This window comes from Diadema antillarum, unplaced genomic scaffold, assembly GCF_040938485.1.
Source record: "Diadema antillarum isolate AM-2024a unplaced genomic scaffold, OU_Dant_1.0 scf00000114, whole genome shotgun sequence".
Classification (NCBI taxonomy): Eukaryota; Metazoa; Echinodermata; class Echinoidea; order Diadematoida; family Diadematidae; genus Diadema; species Diadema antillarum.
Genome location: NW_027271003.1, coordinates 1,905,786 through 1,933,154, shown reverse-complemented (window position 1 = coordinate 1,933,154; position 27,369 = coordinate 1,905,786). Strand labels below are relative to the sequence as shown.

The following is a 27,369-nucleotide window of genomic DNA, read 5'->3' as shown; positions in this document are numbered from 1 at the left end:
CCCACCCTGATTTTCAAAAACAACAAAAACAATCACAGAAATTTTTTTTAGAAGAAAATATCTTGCTGTGACAATCATGCTAAAATTAAGCTTTTACAAAAATATAAATTAGGGTCTATGCCTACCATAGGCCTACAAACGCCTACAGTATACTAGCGTTGATCTCAACTTGTAAAACTATGTAGAAAGAGAAATCCTGTATTACTCACTTCTCGTTGCGAAGACGCTACGCATGCGCATTGACGACACCCCGCCACTGCCCCAGGCATCCGTATCCACGAACCGGAAGCTAATGCCTGTTGATACTACAACATCCGCTTCAACGAGCAGCAGTATCACGGCAGTTTTCGGTCGCAGATTGAGCTGTGAGAATCACATAAACAACTAACGTAACGTTAACGTTAGAGGTAGAACCTCTAAGGCTCTATCCAGCGACGGAGCTAACGTGAAAGGGAGAGAGACATGCGGTATCAATCGCCGATTTGTTGAGTCTAACCTGACACAGTGACAGCCAGTCAAGAACACGATGGATGAAAATAACGCTACGTTCAGGGTAAGTGACCCTGTCTGTCCCTACCCTGTGCGTGCAGCTGCATACGCACACTTGCCACGGCACTGCCACTGGCACTGCCACTGCACTGGCATGGCAAATTAATTTAACGTGTTACATAGGCCCTACTGTTAATTGAACTGTGTAGTGTAACGTGAGGCCGGCTAGTATGAGTATGACTTGGCATTGTCCAGGCCAGGCCAGGGAGGGCAGGGAGGCCTGGAGGGGAAATGTGGGGATATGGGGACTGTGATAGAGATGAACCCCCCCCCCCCTCCCCCCCGGTTCGAGGTTCTTGCCATGCCTTTTCTAAAGTCCAGTTCTTAAATTCCAGTGCTCATCATCTTGTCATTGTGTGATGAAACAGTCGGTGGCATCTCACAAAAAAATGCACACCTACCGTTCGCTTCGCCGTTTGTCAATCAAATTTTGATTAAAACCCATTAGGTACTAAAACACACATGTTTTAATGGGCGCTCTGCATCGGTTGATTAAAACTCGATTTTTGAAAAAAAAAACAGATAGGATTTTTTCTTCTTTTCATCATGGATAGTGCAGTGGACATGTGTGTGTAACAAAAAATCACTGTGCAAAGTTGCGACAATTTATATGTCAGATGTGAGATGAATAGAAGTGAATAGGGGGCCTCATGAGGCGTGGGGGCGGTCCTCATGAGGCGGGGCAGTCCTCGTACGCGGGAGCGGTCCTCATGAGCGGGTTTCCCGTACTGATAAAGTGCTCATTCTACCTAAAAAGATACTCATGGCGCTGTGGAAACAGAATATTGAAATCGACATGTAGTAATGGTCCATTTTATTGTGCAATATTCATGATGGATAATTTTCTTTCTTTTTTTCATATATATATCTTTTATTGTTTTGTACACATATTATCCTTCCATCATTTGGTCAGCAAAAAATGTTGAAAGATATACTGTCACACGCAGGAGAATATTAAGTAAAACAATAAAAAACAGACGCATCAAGATCACTTTCTTTCTTCCACTTTTTACTGTCGAGCCTACATAATAATTGTGGTTAAACACCAAACAAGCGGCTGTATAAACGCAGACTACAACGATCGATTGATCATCGTTATGTATATCGCTTTTCCACATAATCGATCATCCATCATGCTACGCTGACACAGCCGTCAATCGGCGTACTTTTGAGTCAAAATTAGCTACTTTTCTTCTGTAATTGGCTATGAAATTTCATGAAACCGTCAGATATGGTCTATCTTGACATTTCTGATTGCCACAAGAAGTTTTCATTGACAAATTAAGGACGGAAATGGTACACATGTAGGTGTGCATAGTGTACATTTCTACATGATTACCAAACGATTCCTTTCATCTATTTAATTTAAATGACTGTTCTGTCGGTTACCTGCCCCTTTTATTTACTTTTTCTTTTTTTGTCAACAGTGACAGTACTGTGAGTACATGATCATTTTGACTCTGACAACTGTGGGCGCTACTGTGCTGTGACTGTGTAACATTAGATATAAACTTTTACATGTCTGCATGTAGTCTAACGTAACTGGTGAAAGGGGACCTCCGGATGATTTTCAGACTTTTACATTTGAACAGCTATAAATCAGTTAAAGTGAGTACAGAGTTTCAGAATTTATAGTGATTGGGATAAGGAATGAGAATGTTTTCAAAATTTATAACAAATTGCAATGAACAAGGATGGTGACATGCCAGCCTCACCATAAGCATGATAAGAATGTATGAGTTGGGGCTCAAGGAAGCAGAACAAAAGAAGAAGACATGCATAGATTTTTCACAGGTGAACTTGTTGAGCAAGTGGTATTGTAATGGAATTACACTGCTACATTTATGAAATATATGAGGCTCTGATGTCATCAACACTGTTCAGTGTAATTTGTTTAAGATTTTCAATTTATTGGTTTCTCTGCTCAAGGACCACAATAAATTCCACGAATCTATACATGGAGCTGTGGATTTATGTACTTCATGATGTGAAATTATGAAAATCGTCCGGAATGCCCCTTTAAGTGTAAACTGTTGTCTAGTGTAAGTAGGTGTGGAGTTGGGTGCGAGCTCCCTAGGGCTAGCCCTAGTGCCGTAGTGGGTAAAGTAGCTTTTGGCACCCACACCAAGGTTCGTCCTCCCGTGCCAAGGTTCGCCTGTGCGCAAAATAGGTTTCTAAATTCTACAGGTCATGTAGCAGGCAGGCAAATTTTGGACGGCGTTATGGTTGAATTATGGGCGGCTTGCATCACTGTATTAAAGATGTCTACGTACTAATATTGATAGTACGACCCCAGTCAGAGTCTAGTTTCAATTCTTACCACCTCATATTTATAACCATCTCAAATCTCTATACCACAAACAGAGATCGACCAGTCGGTTGTCCATGCTGGATAAGTCACTAGAGCGGAGGCGAGTCAACAAGGAGCACAACAGCAACTTCCGAGCGGGCTATGTCGCTGTCCACGAGGAGCACCTCCACAAGACCGGACTGAGAGGGCGCAAGCGTTTCCTGGCTTACCTGCTCCTTTTCCTAATCTATGTTGTCGTCATTGCCAATTTAGTTGTAGGTATCCCCCCTACCCAACACCCCCCCCCCCCCCACACACACACACACACAAAGATACACTTTAATTATGACCCCCCTTCCCCCATGTTTGCCTCATTATATGCAGGTTTTGATGTTTCATTTGTTATCTTTGTAGTTTTACTTGTATTTCTTGCATGTGCAAATTCTTATATACCGGTATCTGATTTTGCAGAGCTACTGCTAAAGTATCGTATTTATTTTTTTCAAGAGAGATTCAATCGAATGACTTCTAATAAGCTATGATTTGTACATTATCAGGAATAGAAGAAACGCATATAATTAATGTACAACATAACTTTTCTAGCAAATTATGTTACCAGGGAGTTGGGTACATTCTGCTACTGCTTATATGTGCGTAGTCCAGTAAAGTCATGCACTGTTATTGGTATATACTGTAAAAGTGGATATTTTCATGCGACTAGTTTTTCGCGCTTGGCCGGGCAAGAAGAGTTTTGCGTGTTTTTAATTCCGCGGAATCAAGCCACCATATGACAAGCAAAAATATTCGCATGTTTTTATTTTCGTGCTAGTTTCTGGTTGCGCGAAATGCGCGAAAATTTCAACACCGCGAAAATTTCCACTTTTACAGTAATGGCATTCCAAAAGTACATCATAACATAAATGGTGCTTACACAGTCTGTTTCATTGCCTCCATTTTGTGTTTCCTTCTACTGTTCTATTTAGTTTTAGCCATATTTGGTTATTTCTGTCTGAATCATATCAAGCTGTACCAGGAGTGGATTCAGGAATTCCGGAAAGGGGGGTGCAAAATAAAGAAATACAGTAAAGGGGGCATGCACGCCCGGTGCGCCCCCTCCTGAATCCGCCACTGTGTACATCACTGCTATGCACAAAATATGTTGAATTGAAAGTCACAATGACAGCACATGTTTACAGTATTGTTAAATGTTGTATCATCAGCCCATTTCATGATAGTTCTTTTACTTCTTTTTTTTCTTCTCTGTGACCCTCTAGCTCACTGTTCTAATCGTCTTGGCGTTGCGGATTGACCAGACTGGGTCTGATGTGTTGGAGTTTGTGGATGGGGGAGACATCCAATACAAAGAAGACGTCCAAGCAGAGAAGGTACTTACCGACTTGGGAGAGTTTGGTGGCTATCGGGGACAGGACTTGGAAATCAATGGTGATGGCCAGCCAGTAAGTAAAATTCTCTAGGTGGGGATTCGTCAGATGTTTTTATTTATCTATGCACAACCTTTAATTTTCCAGAACCATACTCTGGAAAACAACAACAACAACAACAACAAAACACAAATAATTAGCTTTGATCAGTATGACCGGCTTGTTTACCTGGATCTTCAAGTCTGCAATTACTTACATTAGCTCACCATTTATTCCAAAACCCTTTCATAGATGTTATTGATTAAATTCTCTTTAATGAATTTGTCGCTATGTAAACCACATCTTCGCCTCATGCCAGTTCCAAATACTAGCTTTCACAACATAAAATGATGAGGCAGGGGCAGTGCTTGTTCTTGCATTCTAAAGTTTACGAGATTCTGCTGACATTGCATTTGTGTCTTATGAAAGTGGCTTGTTTTTTGTCCTTGAATGGTAATATTTTCTGGTGAATTTTTCTTTTGTGTGCATGCTAGTACATCCCATTGCATCCATCATTTCTCTTCCTGCTAGCTCATGTATTGAGAACTCCTTTTATACTTAATAGATGTCTTTGTTCGTTTTTAGCCACATGTCCTATTCTCATATCATCTCTCCCCCCCCCCCCCCCCCATCTGATATGTTGGTAAACTTATTTTAGCTTCTTTTTCTGCTCAGAGTTGACAGTACTAGTAGATTAAATGAGAAGTAATACTAATATGTCAGGATTTCTATTGTGACAAAAATGTGAATTTCACCTCCATTTCTTCTGCTATTTATCATTCCAGGTGGTTCTACAGCAAATGATGGGAGGTGCTACAGGTATGGATCAGATAATCTTATTAAGAATTTGGAACGTACAGAACATACAATGTGACTGTTTTTCATAATGTGTTTTATAAAAATGACAGTTGAATTGATGAATCCACAGCCATTAATAGCAACCCCTTGATTGCATTACTCTTCTGTGTATCTACCATAGCTTCTTCTCTTTTTTTTTTTTTTTTTTTGCCATGGAAAGTGAAATGAAGTCCTATTTGAATATGAAAGATGAAAAAGTGGTATGCCTATTTGAGTTTATAAGAGAAGACAGCCAGCTATCGTACAACTACTTTCTGCTACTGCGGTCTCATTTGCCACAAAATGGTTCCACCAATGTGTTGAAATAAGTAGTGTTATTTTTTTTTTTTGTACCATCATTTTATTCAAGTGGAGATCAGTGGCGAAAGCACAACCATGAGGGCGCAAGAGGGCCTTCAAATCATCAACCCTATGACAGGCGGCTCCATTCTTCACACAGTCAATGACAGTGGAATAGCAACACCCACTGGCATGAAGCAGTTAGCGAGTTCAAGGGTTGTCGCGTCCAAGGTAGGCACACAACCATCTTGGATAGAGTGTTATCCTGTGGGGAATTGGTGCACGAAATTGTTGAAAATCACTGCAAAGAAATATTGAATTTTGTTGTGATTTCTGATTAGCTTGACTGCTTGTTTACTTGATAGGTTGTTCTGTATTTTTCCTATGGCATTTTGTGTGTTGCAATCTTAACATTGCAACATTACAGAAGTGTTTTGTTTTGTGAAACCCCCCACCCCCCAATTTTGTTGCCTCTGTACTAAACATATTTTTAAAAAAAAACTTCATGTAGTCGTAAATCAATAACAGCATGAAGTGATATTTTGAAGTTTGCATTAAGCAGCTTTCATGCTAAGAATGTGATGCAGCCCTCCCTTTCCCTAATACACACACACACACACCACACACATTACCAATATTCCAAGAATTTGCTACCTGCCAATAATGTCAGAAGAGTATCTCCCAAGCTTCATTTACATTTTTCAAATTGTTCAGCAACTACTGTAAAAGTAGATATTTTTACGCGACTAATTTTTCACGCTCGGCAGGGTAAGAAGAGTTTCGCATGTTTTTAATTCCATGGAATCAAGACATCAACTACTGGAACATAAAGCAAGCAAGCATACGCGTATTAGCGTACTTTTATTTTCACACTAGTTTCTGGTCACTCGAAATGCGCAAAAATTTGAACACCGTGACAAATTTCCACTTTTACAGTACTTTGTAGGTTCCATTTTTTTTAGTAGCCATGCCTCTGCCTTGATTTTGCTGAAATCAATGATGAAAAAGGATTTATTTCAAAAATTTATATCATGTAACTCAATAAAACCTCTTTTAATCAGGCTGATGCAATTCTCTTGTAATGTACTGTCTTCGTTTTATGTAATATACATGTATGCTTGTCACACTTTATACCTTTTAATATGATTGTTATACATTGTGCGATCTTCAAATTTGAGCTACACAATGTACGTACCCTATTTGTGAAAATCCATCCATTTTCCATTGTTAATGACATGAGCGTTTTTTCAGCCATTTGTGGAATTCATTTTTTCAATATGTATGTCAATGTTACGTATCTTGTCAATTGTACATACCGGTATTTGCTTTTTAATCATGGAAGTGGGATGTAAATTCCATTCAATTTTGGCAGCTCTGCTGAAGGTTTGATGCGATGATAATGCCCTGTGTTCTTTGTATGTACAGTTAAGCCCCGGTCCAGGAGAAACTCTTTCCATGGAGGCAGAAGAGGGTATAACCATTCAGGGAAATGAGGGACTCTCCCTGAGTGCCAAGGAAATTGACTTGTCTGGAGAGAATGTCACTCTTAATGCAGTAAGTCCACTTTCATCCTAGTGCCCTGTTCCAAAGCTCTCATAACTCATCTTAAATCCAATTAGCATGAATGGATTCATTGATTCATCATGGTAATTTTTGATAAGTAGCGAGACAGTTTGTGCATCTCTTGCCCCCCTGCAGAAATGGTCCATATGAAGGTTTCATTTTGAATATACAATTATGGAACAACTAGAGTTTCCTTTTTGTTTTTTCTTGTTTTATAGAATGGACCAGCAATGGGACGAATAATCCTGTTCCAGAAAGACTGTATGTCATTCTGAAATATGTACAGTGCACTCTCATTATAACGCACATATTATATTGTAGTTATAATGAAATTCTGTTGACAACAAAGTAAAAATTCAGGCCGCAACATTATTTGTTCTGTGTTATTTTTTGTATATTTATTTGGTTATAACAAAATGTCAATATAACAAAAGAAAACTGCCAGTTATGAGGCCTTCGTTATAATGGGAGTCCACTGAATTGTAAAAGTGACAATTTTTATGTAATCTTTCAAGCTTGGCAGGGTAAGATGAATTTTATGTGATTTTCATTCTGGTGGATCCAAACATTAGTAGTGTTACATATACCAAGCAAAAGACAAATTTATGGCTACATTTTTGCTCACGCTTCTGTCGCGTGAAAATCTCGTTATTCAGTCTTTGCTATTTCATGTTTCTCTTGCAACAAACAGTTGGACCTGATGTCCCTTGAGGTAGGCCCATCAGGAGGCATCAATGTCAACACAACCCTCTTGCCAAAGAAGAGCACCGGCAGACTCAGTGGTTCTGTCACAGGTTACACCCTTTGCGTATGTAGTGACACTGGCAAAGTCGTCCGAGTGAGAGCCCCGCCAGGCATGTCGCACCCGTGTGGAAAGCTTAGTTCAAATCCATGTGCTGAATGAAATGTAACACATGTCTTCAAACACTAAGAGCACATATTGATAAAAGATAAGGGTCAAAATTACACAGTGCTGGGTCAAAAACGTTCAAGGGTTCGGCAGAGTTAGGTAGACATTGTTACAAGATCTAAAAGAGAGTATAATAGGAACAGACAGCATTGCAAAGTTTTGCCCGGTTAGTGTTCAAGGGGGCATTTTATGAAGCAGTTTGGTCAGATATTTTTTTCTAACAAACTGTTACAAGTTACTAAAATACTTGCATCTGACTGGCTGAGAGCAAATTTGTCCAACAACTTTGTGGGACAAACTGCTTCATGAAATGCCCCCCAGAAGTGAATAACTTTTTGTATGTATACTGTAGATCACAGCACAGGGTAATGACATTACAAAGGTTTGTGCAATAGGGCTTAGTATTATGTTTGAATATTAACTTTTGTGTTAGACATTACCAGTCATAAATGAAGATGATGCTGGTTGAAGTATTGACTGTTTTGAATACTTCAAAATGTATCCTATTCTTCCACTGAAACTTGACCCAAGTTTCATCACATGAGCTGCGATCTTCAGACAATAGTGGAAGTTTGAAGGGCTTTAAAGAGCTGCTTGTTTTATCTTAAAGAAAATGTTGCCAATTTATCCACACTGTAATGAATGTAACCATGCATTCTTGCCAAGCTTACTGTGTTTTATGTCATATGAAATGTGAATGTACTGTCAGACTTTTGCTTGAGTGTTAACAATCTAAGTTCTTTTATGTGTATTGCTTTACATTATACATGTACTTAAAGACGTCATTTTATTTCGGAAGTCTCGAAAGAGACTACGATGCATAAAGAGTAATAATAGGAGAGCCCGCACGCGCGTCCAGCAATACGTTCGCGTTCGTTCCAGCTGACAGGAGGTTCTCCTGCATAGCTCCGCGGTTTGAAATTTTTCCATAAATTCATCGCCGGAATTTTCCTTCTCGCGAGAAATTTTGCTTCGCCGGTCATCTGGAACCTACTGAGAAGTGTTTTGACGCATCTTTCGAGCCTAAACGTTACGGTGGTTCGATAAATATGAGCTCGAAAGAGCAGCACGATCCATCCTTCGCTTTACGTGCTACACGTGGACAGGAGGTCTGTGCCACGAAGTCAGAGTTACCACCACCAGCGCCTCCCTCCGGCGATGCCGGTACGGCGCACGTACAGAAGAATGTGAGCATCGGAAAGGCTCAAGATTCAGGGAAGAAGACGATGAAGAAAATTCCCAAAAAAGCTCCTCATACGGTATCAAAAGCCCCTTCCGAGGATCGGGCGTCTACCTCCGGGGACGTTAGTTCTCGTCTAGACAAACTTGAAAATCTCCTCGCCGAAGTGGTGAAACACCTTCCCCAATCGCATGATAAAACCACTAGCCGTGCTGCTGTGGTACATACAGGCGCGTCTACATCGAAATCTACAGCGGAGGAATTTTCCCGCTTGCCTACTAACGTCCGCCATTTTGTTGGGGACGATTTTGATACGTCTACGTCTGAAGACGCAGAGCGTGATGGACCGTTCGATTTTGACGAAGGGGTGGAAGAGGTTCCCCCTGCTGCACAGCTACCACAGTTGGCAGCCAAGTATGCTATCCCCCTCGGGATTGGGGAGGCAGTTGACGAGGAAATCGCAAAATCGGTGAACTACTTTATTGGCAACAAACTAGAAGATAAAGCCATTGAGGAAACGGTTGAAAAATACCCCCCACCGAGCAACTGCCCCCACCTCGATACACCTAAAGTGAACGCTCCCATTTGGGAACACTTGCAGTCCGTCACGCGTAATCGTGATTTGAAACTACAGAGAGTGCAGAAATGTCTGACTCGCGGTATTGGGGCTCTTCTTCGCTCTCTCGACGCGCGAGATATCTCCGAGTCTCAGCAAGACGCACTTGCTCTATTGAGTAATGCGCACTTTGAACTGAATTGCGTGCGGAAGGAGCTGATTAAGCCGGACATCAACTCGGAATACGTGCATCTCTGTAAGCCCTCTACACCAGTCACGCAGCTGTTGTTTGGTGATGATCTCACAAGACAGATGAAAGATCTAAAAGAACAACATAAGGCCTCTGCTGGGGTCATGAGGACCCAGCAGAAACATACTTCTCGTCCGAGCGGCTCTTTCCATCCGTACAGACGGCCCTTCAACAGCGGAGCTCGCCGGCAGGCTCGCGATGCGGGCTGGACGGGCTCGCGTAGCGCTGCAGCCTCACGCTTCGTGCATGGAACGGCAAATCGTCCTTTTTTAGACCAGCGCTACCAGGGAAAGTCGCGACCTCCCCCACAGCAACGGCCACAGAGCAGAGCTCATCCACAGGCCAGAAGCAAGACTCCCCACAACAAGTTACCCAACAGCCCGCCTCTGAAGAGGTAGGAGATATAGATTCAACATATTGCTCATTTGACATGTCAGTAACTGACCATGATGCATTTCTACCTTATCTAGAAGAACGGTATTCTAGATCTGCTCCTCAATTTACTAGATCTATAGAATCTAGACCTACCACTTCATGTGTAAATGACCATCCAGTTGGAGGTCGACTGAGGCTTCATGCATGTAATTGGGAGAAGTTAACTTCAGATCCCACAGTACTACAAGCTGTGAATGGCTATAAACTTGAATTCAAGCCTGAATGTTTTCCACCTGAAAGGGTTAATCCTTTGGTTCAGTTCAAAGTAAAGAATGAAGATTTGGCCAATATCCAAGCTGAAATTGATTCACTGGCAGCCAAGAATGTTATTGAACCTTGTTCACATGAAGTGGGGGAGTTCATCTCGAACATTTTTACCCGCCCTAAGAAGAATGGCAGCCTTCGGGTCATTCTTGACCTCTCAGAGTTGAACAAAAGCCTAGTCTATCAGCATTTCAAAATGGATTCCATCCATACAGCAACGCAATTTATTACACCAGATTGCTTGCTAGCCTCAGTCGACCTTCAGGATGCTTACTATTCAGTACCAGTTGATCCGCAGGATAGGAAATACCTGCGATTTGTGTGGCAGGGCAAACTTTGGCAATATTGCGCACTGCCAAACGGGCTTAGTACAGCACCGCGTTTGTTCACAAAGCTTCTCAAACCAGTTTTTGCTCATCTGAGAAGAGCAGGTCACATGGTAGTGGGATACCTTGATGATACTATCATTATTGGGAAGAGTGAGGCTAGCACTCAAAGAGCAGTCGATGCTACGACTGATCTCCTCGAAGACTTGGGGTTTCTTGTCCATCAGACTAAATCAGTGTTAAAACCCACTAAAGAAATCACCTTTTTGGGATTTGTCCTTAACTCTGTGAACATGACAGTTACTCTTCCTGAATCTAAGAAGGAAGATATCACTGCTGAGTGCACAAGTCTGTTGCATGCCACAGAATCCTCTATCCGAGAAGTGGCTAGAGTAATAGGGAAACTGATTGCTACCTTTCCTGCAGCCCAATATGGGCCCCTCTACTACAAAATCTTGGAAAAAGAGAAGATTTTGGCATTGAAGGCCAATAAAGGTCATTTTGATAGGAAAATGAGCTTGTCTAGTAGAGCCAAACAGGAACTTAAGTGGTGGATTGATCACATACAGTACACCTCTAATCCTATCGACAGACCCAGGCATACAATAGAATTGCGCACTGATGCGAGTGGGTCTGGTTGGGGAGCAACAGACATGTGCACAAACATAGGGGGACGATGGAATGAAGTGGAAAGAGAAAAGGCTGTTAACAATGAGATAAATTATCTAGAAACCCTTGCAGCAGGATTGGCATTGAAGTCCTTTTGCTCTAACCTGAGAAATGTTCATGTTCTCATTAGAATGGATAATACAACTGCAGTCTCATATATCAACAATATGGGGGGCTTCAGATCCCAGGAATGCAACAATTTGGCACATGATATTTGGGAATGGTGTATTGAAAGACAGATTTGGATCACAGCCGCCTACTTGCCAGGACGGCTCAATACCACAGCAGACTTCATGTCAAGGAAGTTTAATGATCGAACAGAGTGGATGCTTAACAAAGCCCAATTTACTGAAGTGGTAGAACATTTCGGCCTCCCTGAAATCGATCTTTTCGCTTCCAGACTTAATGCACAGCTACCCAGGTATATCACTTGGCAGCCTGATCCTTCGGCAGAGAATGTAGATGCATTTACAGTGGATTGGGGTCCATTTAATGGTTCTATGCTTTCCCTCCCTTCTGCCTTATCCCTAAATGTCTGCAAAAGATAAGGGCAGATAAAGCCACAGGGTTGTTAATAGTACCAAACTGGCCTACACAATCATGGTTCCCAGCACTTCAGGACATGCTGACTGAAAAACCACTTGTCCTATGTAGACATGCACAACTTCTTGTTCAACCTGTGTCTTTTATGCCCCACCCCTTACACAAACATTTGGATTTGCTCTGTTGCAGGCTTTCAGCCAACCCTTCAGGTCGCAGGGATTGAGTGCAGGGACCGTCAAGGTCATCGTAGCTTCTTGGAGGAAATCTACACGACAGCAATATCATAGCTTCATCAGCAAATGGAAAGTTTTCTGCACTGCCAACAACATTAACTATCTCCAGACCTCATCGGAATGGGCACTAGAATTTCTTTCCGACTTGTTCCATAAGGGAGCCAGCTACGGTACTATAAACTCTGCTAGAAGTGCACTGGCTTCTTTTCTGACACTCACAGACAGTTCGTTTTCCATAAGCACTCATCCTCTAATAACTAGATTTGTGAAGGGAGTCTTTCACTTACGACCCCCCAGACCACGCTACACGGAGGTGTGGGACGTTAGAACTGTCCTCAACTATCTGAGGAGGAAATCACCTGCAGGCGAATTGGGTTTGAAAGAGCTAACGCTGAAAGTGACAATGTTATTAGCGCTTCTCTCAGCACAGCGGGTGCAGACATTGAATGCTTTGAGAATAGACAAGATGACATTCAAAGACAACTCTGTCAATTTCGTCATTGATGACTTGTTAAAGCACCACAGACCTGGTAATACAGGCCAAGTCGTTAGCCTAAGAGCGTACCCTCCAGACAGACGAGTTTGCATTGTACGATACCTTCGAGAGTATCTGAGAAGGACTCAGATCATTAGGAAGGACCAAAAGTATCTGTTAATAAGTTTTTGTAAACCGTATCACAGGGTTTCTACCCAAACTTTGTCACGATGGATTAAGACAGTTATGACAGAAGCTGGGATTGACACCAGCATGTTCTCGGCACACTCCACGAGAGCAGCCTCAGCGTCTGCTGCCCAGAGGAAAGATCTGCCTGTACATGAGATTTTGGCACAGGCAGGCTGGAGTAACGAGAAGACATTTCAAACATATTACGCGAAACCCCTCAGGAATGAGAATAGGGGTTTCAGCCATGCAGTATTATCGTAAAAGGTAAAGCCATACATTGTACCCCTTGTGGTAATTATGGTCATTGGCACAGTTCTGTGTGGCCAAAAAATGTGACTACCAGCTTCAAAGTCTCCTATTATTACTCTTTATGCATCGTAGTCTCTTTCGAGACTTCCGAAATAAAATAGAAAATTTAAATGAGAACTTACCTGTTTGAAATTTAAATTGTATTTTATGAGGAAGGCGAAGGAAGAGACTACAGTCCCTCCTCTCCCACCCTTCTTCATAATCTCAGGTAGTTCTCAATAGCAGTAGGATGACTGCTGGTATTGGTATTCACATTTTTCGGAGCTACTAATATTGCTGGACGCGCGTGCGGGCTCTCCTATTATTACTCTTTATGCATCGTAGTCTCTTCCTTCGCCTTCCTCATAAAATACAATTTAAATTTCAAACAGGTAAGTTCTCATTTAAATTTTCTATTTGACATTATGCCATTCTTATTTTAAGGCAAGTATATTTACTGCCTTAGATACTGTATAAGTTGTTATTTTCACGTACAGATATTTTCATAAATGACAAGGTCAAAGACAAGGTTACAGACATGAGATCTTTTCGCAAATTGACACCAGGCTTTTGTAAATGCGGTATTACCCTAGCACATGACAACATTTTCGTGTGTTGTTAAAATTTGCAATCCACCCGTGATTTGTGAAATTCGTGAAAATTAAATCCTCGCGAAAATAAGAGGTTATACAGTATATCGTTACTTGGCTCTTTTCCTCCAAACTCTGCACCACCATACACATTTTTCTTGAATTTAAAGCAAAAAACAATTAGATGAACAAACTGGAACAAGAACAAAACTGTGACTTTACAAAATAATTTCAGTCTCACTGTATTTTTACTGTGCATCTGATTAGAGTACTACATGATTAAAATGTCTTAAAGTAATTTTGAAAGGACCAAATCATGTCAGCTCGACATACAAGGACACAAATATGGGATGATGCTTTACAAATCATTTTTTTATGCCTCTGCCAACGAAGTGGTCGGAGGCATTGTTTTCGGGTCGTCCGTCCGTCCATCCGTACGTTCGTCCATCCCGTTTTGTTTTTGTCGATATCTCAAGAACCGTGAGGTGGTTTTGCATCAAACTTGGTATGAGGGTATATCCTGGGGGAATGATACTTTGTTTGGATTTTAGGGTCACGTAGTCAAAGGTCAAAGGTCACAGATTATTTTGTGAAAAAAGGTTGAAATTTCATGTTTTTCTCCATATCTCGCAAATCGTTCAAGGTATCTTCATGGAACTTAGTATATATGCATGTACCGATGGGCAGTGATTATCTAGGGAAGTTGGGGGTCATGGGTCAAAGGTCAGGGGATCAAAGGTGAAGGTCAACTCCTCAAAATATCACTACTTTCCTTATATTCATGCAATGCCTGAAAGATTTTTTTTTTCTTGATGTATGCATGTATAACCCAATATATATTCTGTGGGAAGTTTCTTGCCAAAAGGTCAAAGGTCAAAGGTCAAGTGAAAATGCTAAATTGCACTTCTTCCTCCATATCTCAAAAGTAACTCAAGGTATTATCATGAAACTTACATATTAAATGCATGTTCTACCTAACAGTGATTCTCTTTGGAACTGTGAGGTCAAAGGTCAAAGGCCAGGTTTAGATACTATTTTACCATTTGATACTGAAATTATACTTTTTCTCAATACCTTGAAAATTACTCAATGCATAAACTTATAAAAGGGTCAAAAGTCAAGTAAAAATCATCAGTTCCCCCAAATACCTGCACTCTGACGTTTTAATCATTCATCCAATTGAACCTAGTTCTAGGAAAGTGAACATTCAGCACATTGGTGGCAAACCTGTCATTTTAATATTTTGCCAATTGTGTGAAACTGTTATCACACATTGTCAAGACATTGTACTATAGACCTATTAGGAGAACCATGCATTATGGCGGAGGCATACACCAGTCGCCGTAGCGACATTTCTAGTTTTTCTTATTGCAATGTTTTCCTTTTAGTACATGTATTACCCTTAACTTTATGTGTGTGTGTATTGTGGTGGATGTCAACACACATCATAAAATGCAAGTACATATGATATGACTCTGTATGTGTAGTAGTGAATTTTGCACATACCGCAAAACCAGGAACTTTCATGGCATGGAACTTTTGTGAACTGGTGCCGACGGCCTTTTTCGTGGCACAAAACTTTCATGAATCACCACTGGCATTCAATGCATTTTGTTGAAAGACACTTTTGCATGCAGTTTACATTTGTGAATCTTAGCTCCTTGCAAAAATCATGAAAGTTTCATGTACACGAAAATTTCTGACTTTCAGTAAGAGAAGAGTTGTATTATTGTACGTGTACTAATGCATGCATGATTGTAAACTTTTCATCTACTTTAAAAATAAAAAAAAAATTGTTTGAAATTGAATTTTTAGAAAGTTAGATGCAGTCACAGTACTCCAAAGATAGCCAGTTTCTGATGTAGGTAAATGTTGTATTCTCTCTGTACTATTGTGCACTGATTTTTAGATTACTCAGTGTTGCATAGCTGTACTTGTATTCACTAAACGTACTTTTTTCAGTACATTTTGTATTTAGATATTTGTATTTTACAGTTATTTATTTGTACATTGTACATGTACGTGTATTCTTTATGCATTACAGCATACTGTGCAATACAGTGGCACATAATGTGGCAGCACTAACTAGTGTAATGTAGAGTGTGAGAGCTGCTGCTTTTGATTTGCATTTAAAGTCTTGGTAATAAACCAGGGAAAGTGTAATTTGATTTGTACTGTGTCATGATTTCCATCTGAAAAGACTTGTAATAGGAAAAAAGGCATAATGTAACTTTTCGGACATACATGTTGTGAATATACTTGTATACAAGTGTATATCTATGTGTGTGTTGGGTACAATGTACTGACTGTATGATCATGTCAGCAAAGATGGTTGATGCATGGGTGAGATTTGCTACATACCGGTATCCAATGCAAGAGTGTTGGAATGTATTGTACCTTGTATGGTGCACTACACACTTTTCTCCCAGACTACCTGGCAAACTGAAGCAAATCAAGCACAATTCATCTGGCCAGAAATAGGAAAATTAGGAAATTTATCTTTCTCAAGGTGATACATCAATTTCAAAGAATGGACGAAGTCATGTTTCTGACACACATTACACTTCAAGTAATAGGAAAACAACAGACTGAGTTTACTACACCCAATATACATTACACTAAAACATGTACGTGTATTCTGTCATGGACTGGAAGTGAATTTAGTGCAATTTTCCATGCCAGATATTATCACAAGATGCTGCCTGGCCACAAGTGGACCTCGCAGATCTGTCTGTTTAGCAGCACTAGTAGTGAAGCCTAACGTCCATCTAGACACCTTGGAAGACCAGCTATTGCAGTGGAATATGGGATTTTCCAGCCATCTTCTCAGATGGAAATTAAACAAACAATAATTATAATCACTTGTAGTGAAAGTTTCCAGTAAAAGATTACATAATCACAGCACCCCTGCTTGGTGTTGGAACTACCAAGGGTCTTGAGAAGTTTGTTCATTCAGTAGCTCATTTGCATTAGAGCCAATACACTGTAGTGCAGGGCAGTTTACAGGGCACTGAATCAGTGCAGGTACACAAAGAGAGAAAAAAGATGAGAGAGGGAGAGTCGGTTAAGACCACAGCGTTCTCTAACATGGGCAACATCTTTCATTGTAACAGTATCAGTGGAACCAGGATAATATATTAATACGAAACAGCTGGTGAATAAAACTATGACTCGACTATTCAGGTATATAACTTGATGTAATGATTACGAGAAGGGAAAAGTGTAGTACACTGAGAAGTAGATAAGTTCTTAGACAAGCTCAAGTATGGAAGGTGTTGACGTACATTTTATTTTCAAACTTATGGCTGGTTCTCTCATACAACAGAGCAGCAGGTGACTCAATGACCTACGATCTGCCGCTTCTCCAGAGGTAGAATGCAAATGACGTGGTACGTGGTTACTTCTATGCTGGGCACACACCACGTGAATACGCAAAAGGGCACATTCTGAATCCTCGAAGCTGCAGGGCGTGTAGAATTTCATGACAATCGGGTATACAATCTGTGATATGCTGATGGTATCATTATTGATGTCATGCCTGAGTGAACACCATACCTTCCACCTGAAGCTGCTCACTTCTGGGGCTTTCCCCTCTGCGAATTCCTGGTGGTCTTGTGACTGAGTTTTTATGCACTGTGTCCGCAGGTATGTTGGTCCTACCATTATGCAACTACGGTGAGTCACACAATCCCAACTCTGGTGCAATTTTTCGCTCAACACGCAGAAGGGTCATGATAGATATCCCAGTGTCTGGCTACACATGCTAAGAGTTTCATCAAAAGTTGACAAAGTCATACTCCCTGGTCATCCTGAGAGTGACCATCAGTGTTTCTTTGTCTCCGTCCCACTTGGCTTGACCGTTCTTGCTGTCCACAGGGTGGGGCAAATGGAGACCCAGCTTACTGCGGGAGAAGAAGATTGCAGGAGTGGTTAAGGAAAGGAGAAAACATATATGACATACAGAGTGAGTAGCTTACACATACATATCAAGTTGAATGCAGGTTGGATAGAAAGAAATACTGCTTTAAACTGTGGAGAGTACTGGCACAAAAAAGAGAATACCTATAGAGTAGATTTTTTAGCATATGCTGATATTACAGGAGTTAATATCCTATGATCAAAAATGAGAAATGTATACATGTATATTTTCACTGACTGCAATGACATCAGAATAAGCATGTCCATGTGTGGTTATACAGTAGTTCTTATTATTAGTAGTAGTAGTAGTTCTTATTTATATTATTATTATTATTATTATTATATTAGTATTATTTTTCTTTTAATGGAATTACATTCATGCAACCTGCTCAGGTTTGAGCATTCAATGAACTTTGCCAATGATCAATTTGAGATCTGTTAGTGTTTCCATATACATTCTATTTTTATTATGATATTCTTCCTAGAGTAAAGAACTTATTATTTCTCACTGTTTGGGAGTCCGGCAATCCAAGAATTTGTCCTTCACATCCAGCTCCACATCAGCATATTTAACTCCTGGCAGCTTGATCTTAACCTGGAATTGACGATTTCCAAGAAAGAAACCAAACAGACATACATTATAGTGGTATTCACAAGAGTGCAGTTTCTTTTTTTCTTTTCTTTTTCTTTTTGGATTATGCTTCTCATGGACCATGGGTTTCAACTATTGATTTGATCAAGAGGATACTGGAGTCCTTAGTCTGAATTATCATCACGACAATGATAAGAAGTTAGCAAAAAAGGGCTTGTATCACTGTTGAATGTATTGTGACACACAGAATACCAAAGGTACACTTTTCAACATTCTTTGCTGCAGCCTATGTCCATCATAATTTCATACTGCATCGTCAAATCATTCCTGTGCATGAAGTTTTAAACCAGCCCTTGAAGACGGTCTGCAAGGGAATACGTACCACCAAGTCCTCACATGAGGACGTTGCTGGTGTCTTCCGCCCCATCTGGAGAAACATATCCTGTGTGGTAACAGCCTGCTTGAAAACGATGTCATACCTGCATGGAGACATTTCCAGAATAAATACTAATGGGTTTAAGTCTCATGACTTGCTGCATGATTCATAAAACCACAGACAAATGTATTAAAAAAAAACAGTAATAAAAAGAATTTAAGTTATGCAATTGTATTCTTCAGCAGCAGTTAGTATCTACTTTTTCTCATTTTCAATTTTTTCCCGTTTTCCCATGATAGTTTGTAGTCTTCCACTCCACTCAGCTTGAGGGCACATTTGATTTAGGTCAATATATTCCCCCTCCTTTTTGCCAGAATAACTTAGCTTTTCACTCTTGTTTACTTAAGAAAAGTGAGAATAAAACCTATCACAGACAAGATAATGGTGGTAGTTAATATGAAAATGATGCAGGCGAAATGATGATGAAAAGAAGAGGAAAAGGAAAGTACAAATATGTAAGTGTCAGCCATCACTTGCTTAATGTCTTTGGATACCATGTACTATCCTTCACTCAACAGTTCATGATAAACAAGACATTAACATATATGTGAAATTGAGAATTTGCCACTGTATGCTGATTCATCAGGTTCCTAAGTTGCATTCTACCTTGATGGCTCAGCTGTCCTACATACAAAGCATGCCTGATAACAACACATATTTTTGTCAGAAAAGGATGCCGTGTCAGATTTCAAAAGGTATTGTTGGGCAATGAGTCACTACATAGCACAAGTATGACTGTTCAAACATAAACAACATGGAACAAAGAGTAGTGTGGTTTTGACACATGATATAAACAGCATGTAAGCCCTATGTGGCAAACTTTCATTATGATTTGAAACAGCATGTGCTGGTACTGTGAAGTGAAATAGAAATGACTAACCAAAGGTTATCTGTGTTCGACAAAACCAACTTCAGTAAATACTTTTTTTTTCTTTATTACACTTCTGGGTAAACACTTAAGAGAGGTTCATTATAAGCCAATTCTGAACAAAGTCCACTCAATAAGAAAGCATTGTTCTTTCCAAAAGTGAATGAAGAAAATCTTTCAGATAACAGTTGTATCAATATCGTACAAACTGTTGGTTGACTAATGAAGGTAAATACAAGACTCACTCTGGTTCTGGACGTGGATCATAAATGTCCTCAAATTCTGATCCTTCTGGTACTGAATCAACATCCCAGATGTCTTTTGTATCTGTTGCACTTGATGGTATATGACCTGTAATGAGGAGAAAATATGTTAAATACAAAGTAAGCATATTTAAGATAATATAATTTCCAGGCAACCTAATAATGCATTGCTATCAAAGATATGCCAATGAAGTATGAATACAAGACTATCATAAATCACTGAGAGATGAAACAAAAGGGTGAATATATCCTTTTCAAAGGCATTATTGACTTTGGCTCTGTATGGCTATCAATTTTCCAAAAACAGAAATGTTTATCGATACAGTGGTCGCCTTGATTGTTGACAAATCAAAGGTCAATGCCTCAATTGTTGGCGTCTTCCTGTCATTTGCGGGAACAATTCGGCGTATATCACTATTTCATATTAAGAGGCAATCTAGAACACAAACATAACAATAAACAGCTCTACATGTGATCACACTAAATATTAAGCTGTCAATCCCTGAAGTAATTTTGCTGCATAAATCACCATCTTGCCCTCATTTAATTGACAACTCTGAAATGTTATTGCACGATAGCTTAGATTGGAAAGGGATTACATGTAGATGCATGGAAAAAAAGATGGAAGAAATACACAATGTGCCAATCTGTGAGAAACGTAATCTTCCTAATCTATGTGTTGCCAATTCGAGAAATTGTCAGAAATTGAGCGAGTTGGATGCTTCTAAAGGACAAGTTTACCTGAATGTACATAAGGATTGAGAGAATGCAGCAATATCAGGACACATTACATGTACTAAATGTTTTAGGAAAATCAGACAATTTGCTCAAAAGTTATGGCTTTTTTAAAGTTTCAATGCTGCCATTGCTGGACAAGATGACCACTACATCAGCTTGTGATGTCACATGCATAGAACGATACAATGCAAATTCAACATATTTTCACTTTTCTCGTATAATAACAGAGGACTTGACTTGCCTCTTTCAGAAGGCAGTGGAATAATATTACCCGTAACATATGTTAGTAACAAGTTGAGGGAATGTGTACTTTTTCAAAAATGAAATATTGTGGGATTCTCTTCAAATATTTTCCTTGTATGTATATTGTTCCACTCATGTGACATCACTCACTGTAGTCCTCTCATCCAGCAGTGACTGTGCAGAAAATTTAAAAATTCATAACTTTTGAATGAATTGTTCGATTTTCCTCAAACTTTCACTGATGTGTTCTGATATCGCTGCATTCACTTGATCCACATGTGTATATCAAGGTGAACTTGTCCTTTAAAGACAAACAATTTTGTATGAACAACAAAAGTAACAAATAAAAGAGAATCTGTTAATCTTCCCTATGAAACACTGACAATAAATACAATGTAGTTAAAACTGAAAAGAAAAGAACATACATCACTTAATCACAGAAATATGTTTTTTGGGACTTAGATAGTCAAAAGGTCATACATCCCTTTTGCAAAAATCACAAAATTTTTGCGTGATTGAAGAATGATGTCTCCCAACTTCGCATATGAAATCTTACAATAATTCACCACAAAGTTTTAAGAAAGAAATTAAAAAGTATCCCCATGTCACTCATGAATAGGCTCCCCTTTTGTACCAAGAATATCAGTGGGAATATTATGGGAGTCCAAATACATTCCCAGGAAATTGTTTCCCCTCCATCATGAAGAAGTTTTAAATATTATTCTGATGAAAAATCACATCAGCTTATGAAAGAAATCTTATGTTCCATGTTGTAAAAGAGACACTAATTACTAAAGAACAATCACCTTTGTTATCATCTTCCTTCTTTGGAGGTCCTATTGAGCCTGGACCAAGAGATGCGCCGTGTGTCACAATCTAGGAGGTGAGACCACGGCATTGGGGGTGATCACAATGATGATGATGTCAGATGATAAAGATGACAGATACTTCACAATAACAGCATTATCCTATAATTTAGTTCTTGTGGTAAACATTTGCACAGTCATCATTTCTAGTGATGACATACTGTGAGACTGCAGACCATTCCTAGTGAATAAATCTTCTTGAATCATATACTGCTGAGTACAAGTAACTGTACATCAAAATTTTACAGCAATAGATTGACTGAGAGTTACATTACTTGAAGCAGGAAAAAGTTGATACACTACAGGCTACAGTCAATGCTGCTTGCCTATATTTAACCCTTTGGAGACAAGTCCCAAGTATACTCGGGCAGAAATCTATGGGAAATGCGTGTTGCAGCAAAATCAAACCATCCTCAACGGGTTTATATCTACGTTAAATATGCATTTAAAACATGTATGGTAAATTTTGAGCAAGCTAGGTACCCATTTTTCTGACATCTCATGTTTTCTTTACAGTATCTCATTACATTTCTCCCAAAAATCACTACAGCTGCATGCAAGCCACTCTCTGCATGTGTGATGAACACGTGGAGTGATATGGATTACACTTGCTCCCACAAATTATACTGCAAATAAACACACTAGAAGTAAGTGTACTACCGACACTATCCTAATTCAGCTTTCCCTAACCCCTCCTCATATTTCCATCCAGTTTTTACCACTAATTGATTCATCATTCTCATAAATATCTTTCCTTTTACCTGATCATCATCACTCTCGTCATCCTTCTGGTCTTTCAGTAAGTCTGCCAGTGCAGTGATGCTTGTTCCTGCAAACTCCATTCTTCTGAAAATTCAAAGAGACTGTCAATGAATATACTGCAGATGGCCCACATCCAAAGTGTTGTGACTGGATTACAAGAGAAAGGCCAATCATATCAAAAAGGCTGCATGCATGTGGAATAGATTGACAGTTAATTGCAACTTTTGATCGTATGGACTTGAAAATCAGAGTGTCAAAAAACCAGGTGGATTACATTTCATTCACTGACATTTAAGATCTTACTTAGAAACATGAAAGCGGGCAACAAATAACTGCATGCTGTACACATTCCCTTTTGAAAATGCATGCTTTAAGGATTGATTTCTACAATAATATCTAATCAGTAATTAAAACCAGGACCTATTGCATTGATACACTCTTTTATTTTTGTTCTCCAAGTACACTAGCAGAATACTGTAACTGCCTACTGGAAACAAACAGACATAGAAGAAGTCAAGCACAAGCCTAACTGCGACCAAGGATAACAGGATTTTTGGTCTCGGACGGGGTAGTACTGTGCCTAAATTCCAACTTAAATACTAAAAATTGCTTCAATTTGAATACGTACGGTACAGATGTAGTCCAATTAAAGACAACAGGTCACGTTGAACATTTGGTTCCTCTAATGTCTATAGTCCAATTCTGTCAAAATTGATAACTTTAAATGAATTCGGTCAAGAGGAATCTGTGAGAACGACAACTGCTCCTTACGCAGATTTGAAACCTGTGCACATGCACTAGTTGCTGGCAGTGGAGCCTTTTGACCAGGCACTCTTGCTGCGCGACATTGTGTGGTGCCCGATTGCTCACTACTGGGTGAGTAGTTGGCATTTCTCTTGAACCCTTTTGCTCGTCACTACACAGCAAAAGGGAGGGGCTTGTCCAAAGGCTAAAAACATCTTGACTTTCATGCATATTCATATTGCCAATGTGCAAAGGTTATTCTTAAAAACAAAGGAATGAATGGGGGGAGGGGGTATTGGAATGAACTTGTAGGAAACGTCTTTTCAAGACCATGGTCCTGGGAATGGGATCAATCTGGAAATGAGCAAGTGTACAAGTACAACGCCAGTGGGTATGAATTAGGTACGGAACATACAATACTTTAAAGTATGCCATTTGCTGGTAAAATAGGACACTTTTGGAGTCACTTAAATTTGTGTTTCTTTTTTCATCGTACAGAGACACAACTCTGTTTTAGTGTTGACTCAAGGTGCTCCCAATCCCCTTTCGCTGCACGCAGTGTAGTGGTGGCGAGCTAGTGAAATGTGCCCACACCAGCAGAGAGCGATCGGGCGCCACACCATGTCGTGCAGCAGAAGTGTCTGGTCAAAAAAGGTTACACTGGCACTGCCATCGACTAGCGCAAGTGCAGAGGTTTCAAATCCATCCTACAGAGCAGCTGTCATTCTCTCAGATACCTCCTGACTGAATCATTTAAAGTCATCGATTTGGACAGAAATAACTATACTAGAGATCTATTAGCAGAACAAAACGTTCCCTGTATCCTTTTTGACAATAGCTAGACTACATCGGTAATTGACGGTAGTAGTATTCTATGTATTGAAATTGACACAGTTTTTAGTATTTAAGTTGAAATTTAGCCTCAATTATTATCATTATCCAGTACCCGATCCCAAATCCTACAATGCGCAGCCCGAACGTGAAGCGTCCGGGCTGGTTGCAGTTAGGCGCTCTCACAGCACAGGGCCACAGTATGACTGTGTGAAGCCAGAACCGAGTGCCCCGGGCCGGGGTAAGCACAGAAAAATTTGTCTGTCCAGATCCAATGGAGTTTCTGTGAAGCCAGGAAGTAGACATTTTTAGAAACGTTCGAACGCTCCTCTGGCATGGATACGGTACGGTTCAGTACGGTTCGCACGCTTTAAAGTTTAGGAGAGCGAGCTTGTTAAACGCACCCTATTCTATGGCTATGGCTATGCAGAGCTACCAAGTCTCACGCATCGTGAGACTCAAGCATTTAGGGTCTGTCTCACGATCTCACGCATGACACCCATTTTTCTCACGCATTGGGAGCATAGCTTAAACTAGTAAAGGATTAAAGTGAGAGTTGCAGTTGAAGGCATATTTCCCTTTTGTCTTTCAAAAAAAGTAAAAAATAGCCACTTAAATGCACCAGCTTGCACCATCATTTATGGCATAATACAGTAAACCTCGCATGAGTCGAAGCTCTCGGGACTGACAAAAATGCGTCGACTTAAGTGAAATTCGACTCTCGCGAGAGTCGATTTTTTTTCGACTCACAGTTATGTACATGTAGTATAGGACATTTGCATGCATGTGTGTGTGTGTGTGTGCGTGCTTGTGTGTGTTTGCATTCAAATTTGTCTGTTCTTGAAGATAATGTTCTTATTTTGTTCTAAATTGAACATGGAATTTGTATCAATACTAGTACCTAGTAGTTAAACGTAGTTCGCTGAGAATGTCTGCGCTAATGTGGCAATAAGTGCATGTGCTATGTCTATGGTGCAACATAGGTAGCCATCTCTGTCAACCTACCCTGAGACAAACACTCTCCCAGGCCCATCCTACCTCCATTGAACAAAACTGTACAGCCAGCCGGGCACGCACAAACAAGCTCCACCCACTTGGCCTGTCACTAAAATATTAAAGCAGCGATTGGTTGACCAAGGAGTTCTGGCTTGACATGGATAAAGTATGGATGTGCTGTGTGTATGGATAAAGTACATGGATCGATGTGCTGTGTGTATACATACATGTGTATGTATTCGACATGCGTGCAGAGCGGTACGGTGAGTGTGCATGCTTACCTGCAGCAGGCCAGGGACGGGGTTCTGCGACATGCCGATTATTTTGTTCTCCTCTAAATGTAATGAGAATGCCAGACAAATCTTCTTCGGCTCAAGTGATGTAAACTACGTGTATTTTGTACAAAAGGGACTGACTGTTTTACTTCGACACAGCCGAAATTCGACTCTCATACTTCGGCTTATCCAAATATTTCTTAGAGAAAATACGTAGGGAAAAATCGGGACTTTTTATTTTGCTTCGAGTTAAGTGATTTTCGACTCACTCGACGTCGACTTATCCGAGGTTTACTGTATGTTAATAAGAGCTAAAAATTGAAAAAGCTCCCTACCGCGCCTGGGAGGGCGGACACCCCCCCTCCATTCCTCCAACAACCTCCCCTCGCTCAGTCGCTTCACCCCCTGCCCTGGCTCCCTGGCCGAGATGCCGAGTCATGAAAATCTCACTCATAAAACTTTTTTAACTTGGCATCTATCCTATGGCTATAATGTGGTAACTGGTGGATAGGCCTGTTGTAATAGTGGACCAGATTCAATGATGAACAGAGGACATAGTTGTTTAACGATAAAATGAACAACTTTAATCCACTATCACAAACTAGCGCCATGTAATGACTGCTGCTCTGACCGTATCACTCAAATATAGAATACATAGAATATGCGTACACTTGTGATAAATGTAGTGCGCTCATATAACACAACAAGGCCTAGGTGTCTTCACTCTTATGTCTAGATGATAGTAGGCCTACATAGGACCAGTACTAGTAGTAGTGTAGTAGGCCTACTAGAACATGACAGGCCTCGAATTTCGCCAGTTTTAGGGACAGGCAATTTTTGGTTTTAGAACCATAGAGGCACTCTCTCTCAAAATTTTTTAAGCGCAGCAAGGAAAAGTTGCAGTAAGCATGGTAATTTTGAGAGAGGCATTGTGGCAAGTAGATAGGGCATTGCGGCAAATTGCCTTTTGCCTCCCGGGTAATTCGAGGCCTGACATGATATCTACTCTAATTTCCAGAATTCTAGATCTACGTTGTAAGCCGTCTTCACATAACATACACCAATATAAGCATACGGGACTACATAAACAACATCGCGTAACCAGGTGGTGTCAGTAGAAAGAGAATCTAAAGCAATGCGGTACTTTTTATCACATGATTTAATAAAAGCAAAAATAAGTAACAAAAGATTAAATATGCAATTTGAAGTACAATAAAAGCAATATCATTTTATCACCTTTGTAAGAAATACACAAATGCTGCACGTCATATGGTGTACGGTAGGCAGTACGGTCCACTTGCTTTGAGTGTACGGATGGCTATAATCCTCATCTTATCAGTTCGTTTCTAAACTTGGTAGAGAACATAACTTTTCACTCTCAAATTTGAAAGAAAATATCTTGAAAATATACAATGAAAATAAAAAAACTGCGACCATACAGTGAATCGTGATTACATCGATCAAGTACAAATCTTTTGATAATATATCATGTACACAACTTGCCTATCGTACATGTTACCATAACGACAATACACAATGACCTGGCCGGTTACCATGACAATTACCTTTGCTCCTGCGACAATGAAATATCCGCATGTTAAGCCAAACATAGTTACTACCCACAAACGAACCCTAACCCTAACCGTTATCCTCACATCAAATTAAACCTACAGCCCAATCACAACCCTAACCCTCTAGTCCTAGCTATCAGGAGAAAATAAGAGCAATTTAGGTCCTATTGTTGCAGGAGCAAATGTCGTGTCACCGCCTGGCCTACCGACAGGTTGTGGAATTTCTTCTTATTTTCTCAATTCTCTCTCTCTCCCTCTCCCTCTCTCTCTCTCTCTCTTTCCTCTCTCTCCCCCTCTTTCCCCTATCTCTCTCTCTCTCTCCTTTTCTCTCTCTCTCAATCTCTCTCCCTCCTCCTTTTTCTTTTATAAGCTTTCACTTCCTTGAATGACTCTTGTCT

General features: G+C 40.1%; 2 protein-coding genes across 2 annotated transcripts; one reads left to right on the top strand and one right to left on the bottom strand.

The window, feature by feature from the left end:
* Positions 1–526: 526 nt before the first annotated feature.
* On the top strand, positions 527–7,947 carry LOC139719765 (beta-sarcoglycan-like). The gene is made up of 7 exons (XM_071631152.1): positions 527–553; positions 2,914–3,114; positions 4,114–4,296; positions 5,046–5,079; positions 5,468–5,628; positions 6,823–6,951; positions 7,652–7,947. The coding sequence occupies exons 1-7, from the start codon at positions 527–529 to the stop codon at positions 7,862–7,864; spliced, it is 948 nt and encodes a 315-aa protein (XP_071487253.1). The 3' UTR covers positions 7,865–7,947.
* Positions 7,948–17,643: 9,696 nt separating this feature from the next.
* Positions 17,644–26,707, bottom strand: LOC139719764 (dynein axonemal assembly factor 6-like). Its single transcript, XM_071631151.1, has 7 exons — positions 26,637–26,707; positions 22,554–22,638; positions 21,733–21,802; positions 19,928–20,033; positions 18,761–18,857; positions 18,296–18,381; positions 17,644–17,770 (listed from the first exon to the last, which is right to left on the bottom strand). The coding sequence occupies exons 2-7, from the start codon at positions 22,632–22,634 to the stop codon at positions 17,644–17,646; spliced, it is 567 nt and encodes a 188-aa protein (XP_071487252.1). The 5' UTR covers positions 22,635–22,638; positions 26,637–26,707.
* Positions 26,708–27,369: the final 662 nt, after the last annotated feature.

What these genes read in the sequence shown, in the direction of transcription:
- LOC139719765 (XM_071631152.1), top strand. Translation starts at nt 527, where the DNA reads ATGGATGAAAATAACGCTACGTTCAGG. An exon ending in TCGTCATTGCCAATTTAGTT is followed by an intron (nt 3,115 to 4,113) that starts GTAGGTATCCCC and finishes GTGACCCTCTAG; the next exon opens with CTCACTGTTCTAATCGTCTT. An exon ending in AATGATGGGAGGTGCTACAG is followed by an intron (nt 5,080 to 5,467) that starts GTATGGATCAGA and finishes ATTTTATTCAAG; the next exon opens with TGGAGATCAGTGGCGAAAGC.
- LOC139719764 (XM_071631151.1), bottom strand. Translation starts at nt 22,634, where the DNA reads ATGGAGTTTGCAGGAACAAGCATCACTGCACTGGCAGACTTACTGAAA. An exon ending in GAAGGAAGATGATAACAAAG is followed by an intron (nt 20,034 to 21,732) that starts GTGATTGTTCTT and finishes TCCTCATTACAG; the next exon opens with GTCATATACCATCAAGTGCA. An exon ending in GATCCACGTCCAGAACCAGA is followed by an intron (nt 18,858 to 19,927) that starts GTGAGTCTTGTA and finishes GTCTCCATGCAG; the next exon opens with GTATGACATCGTTTTCAAGC.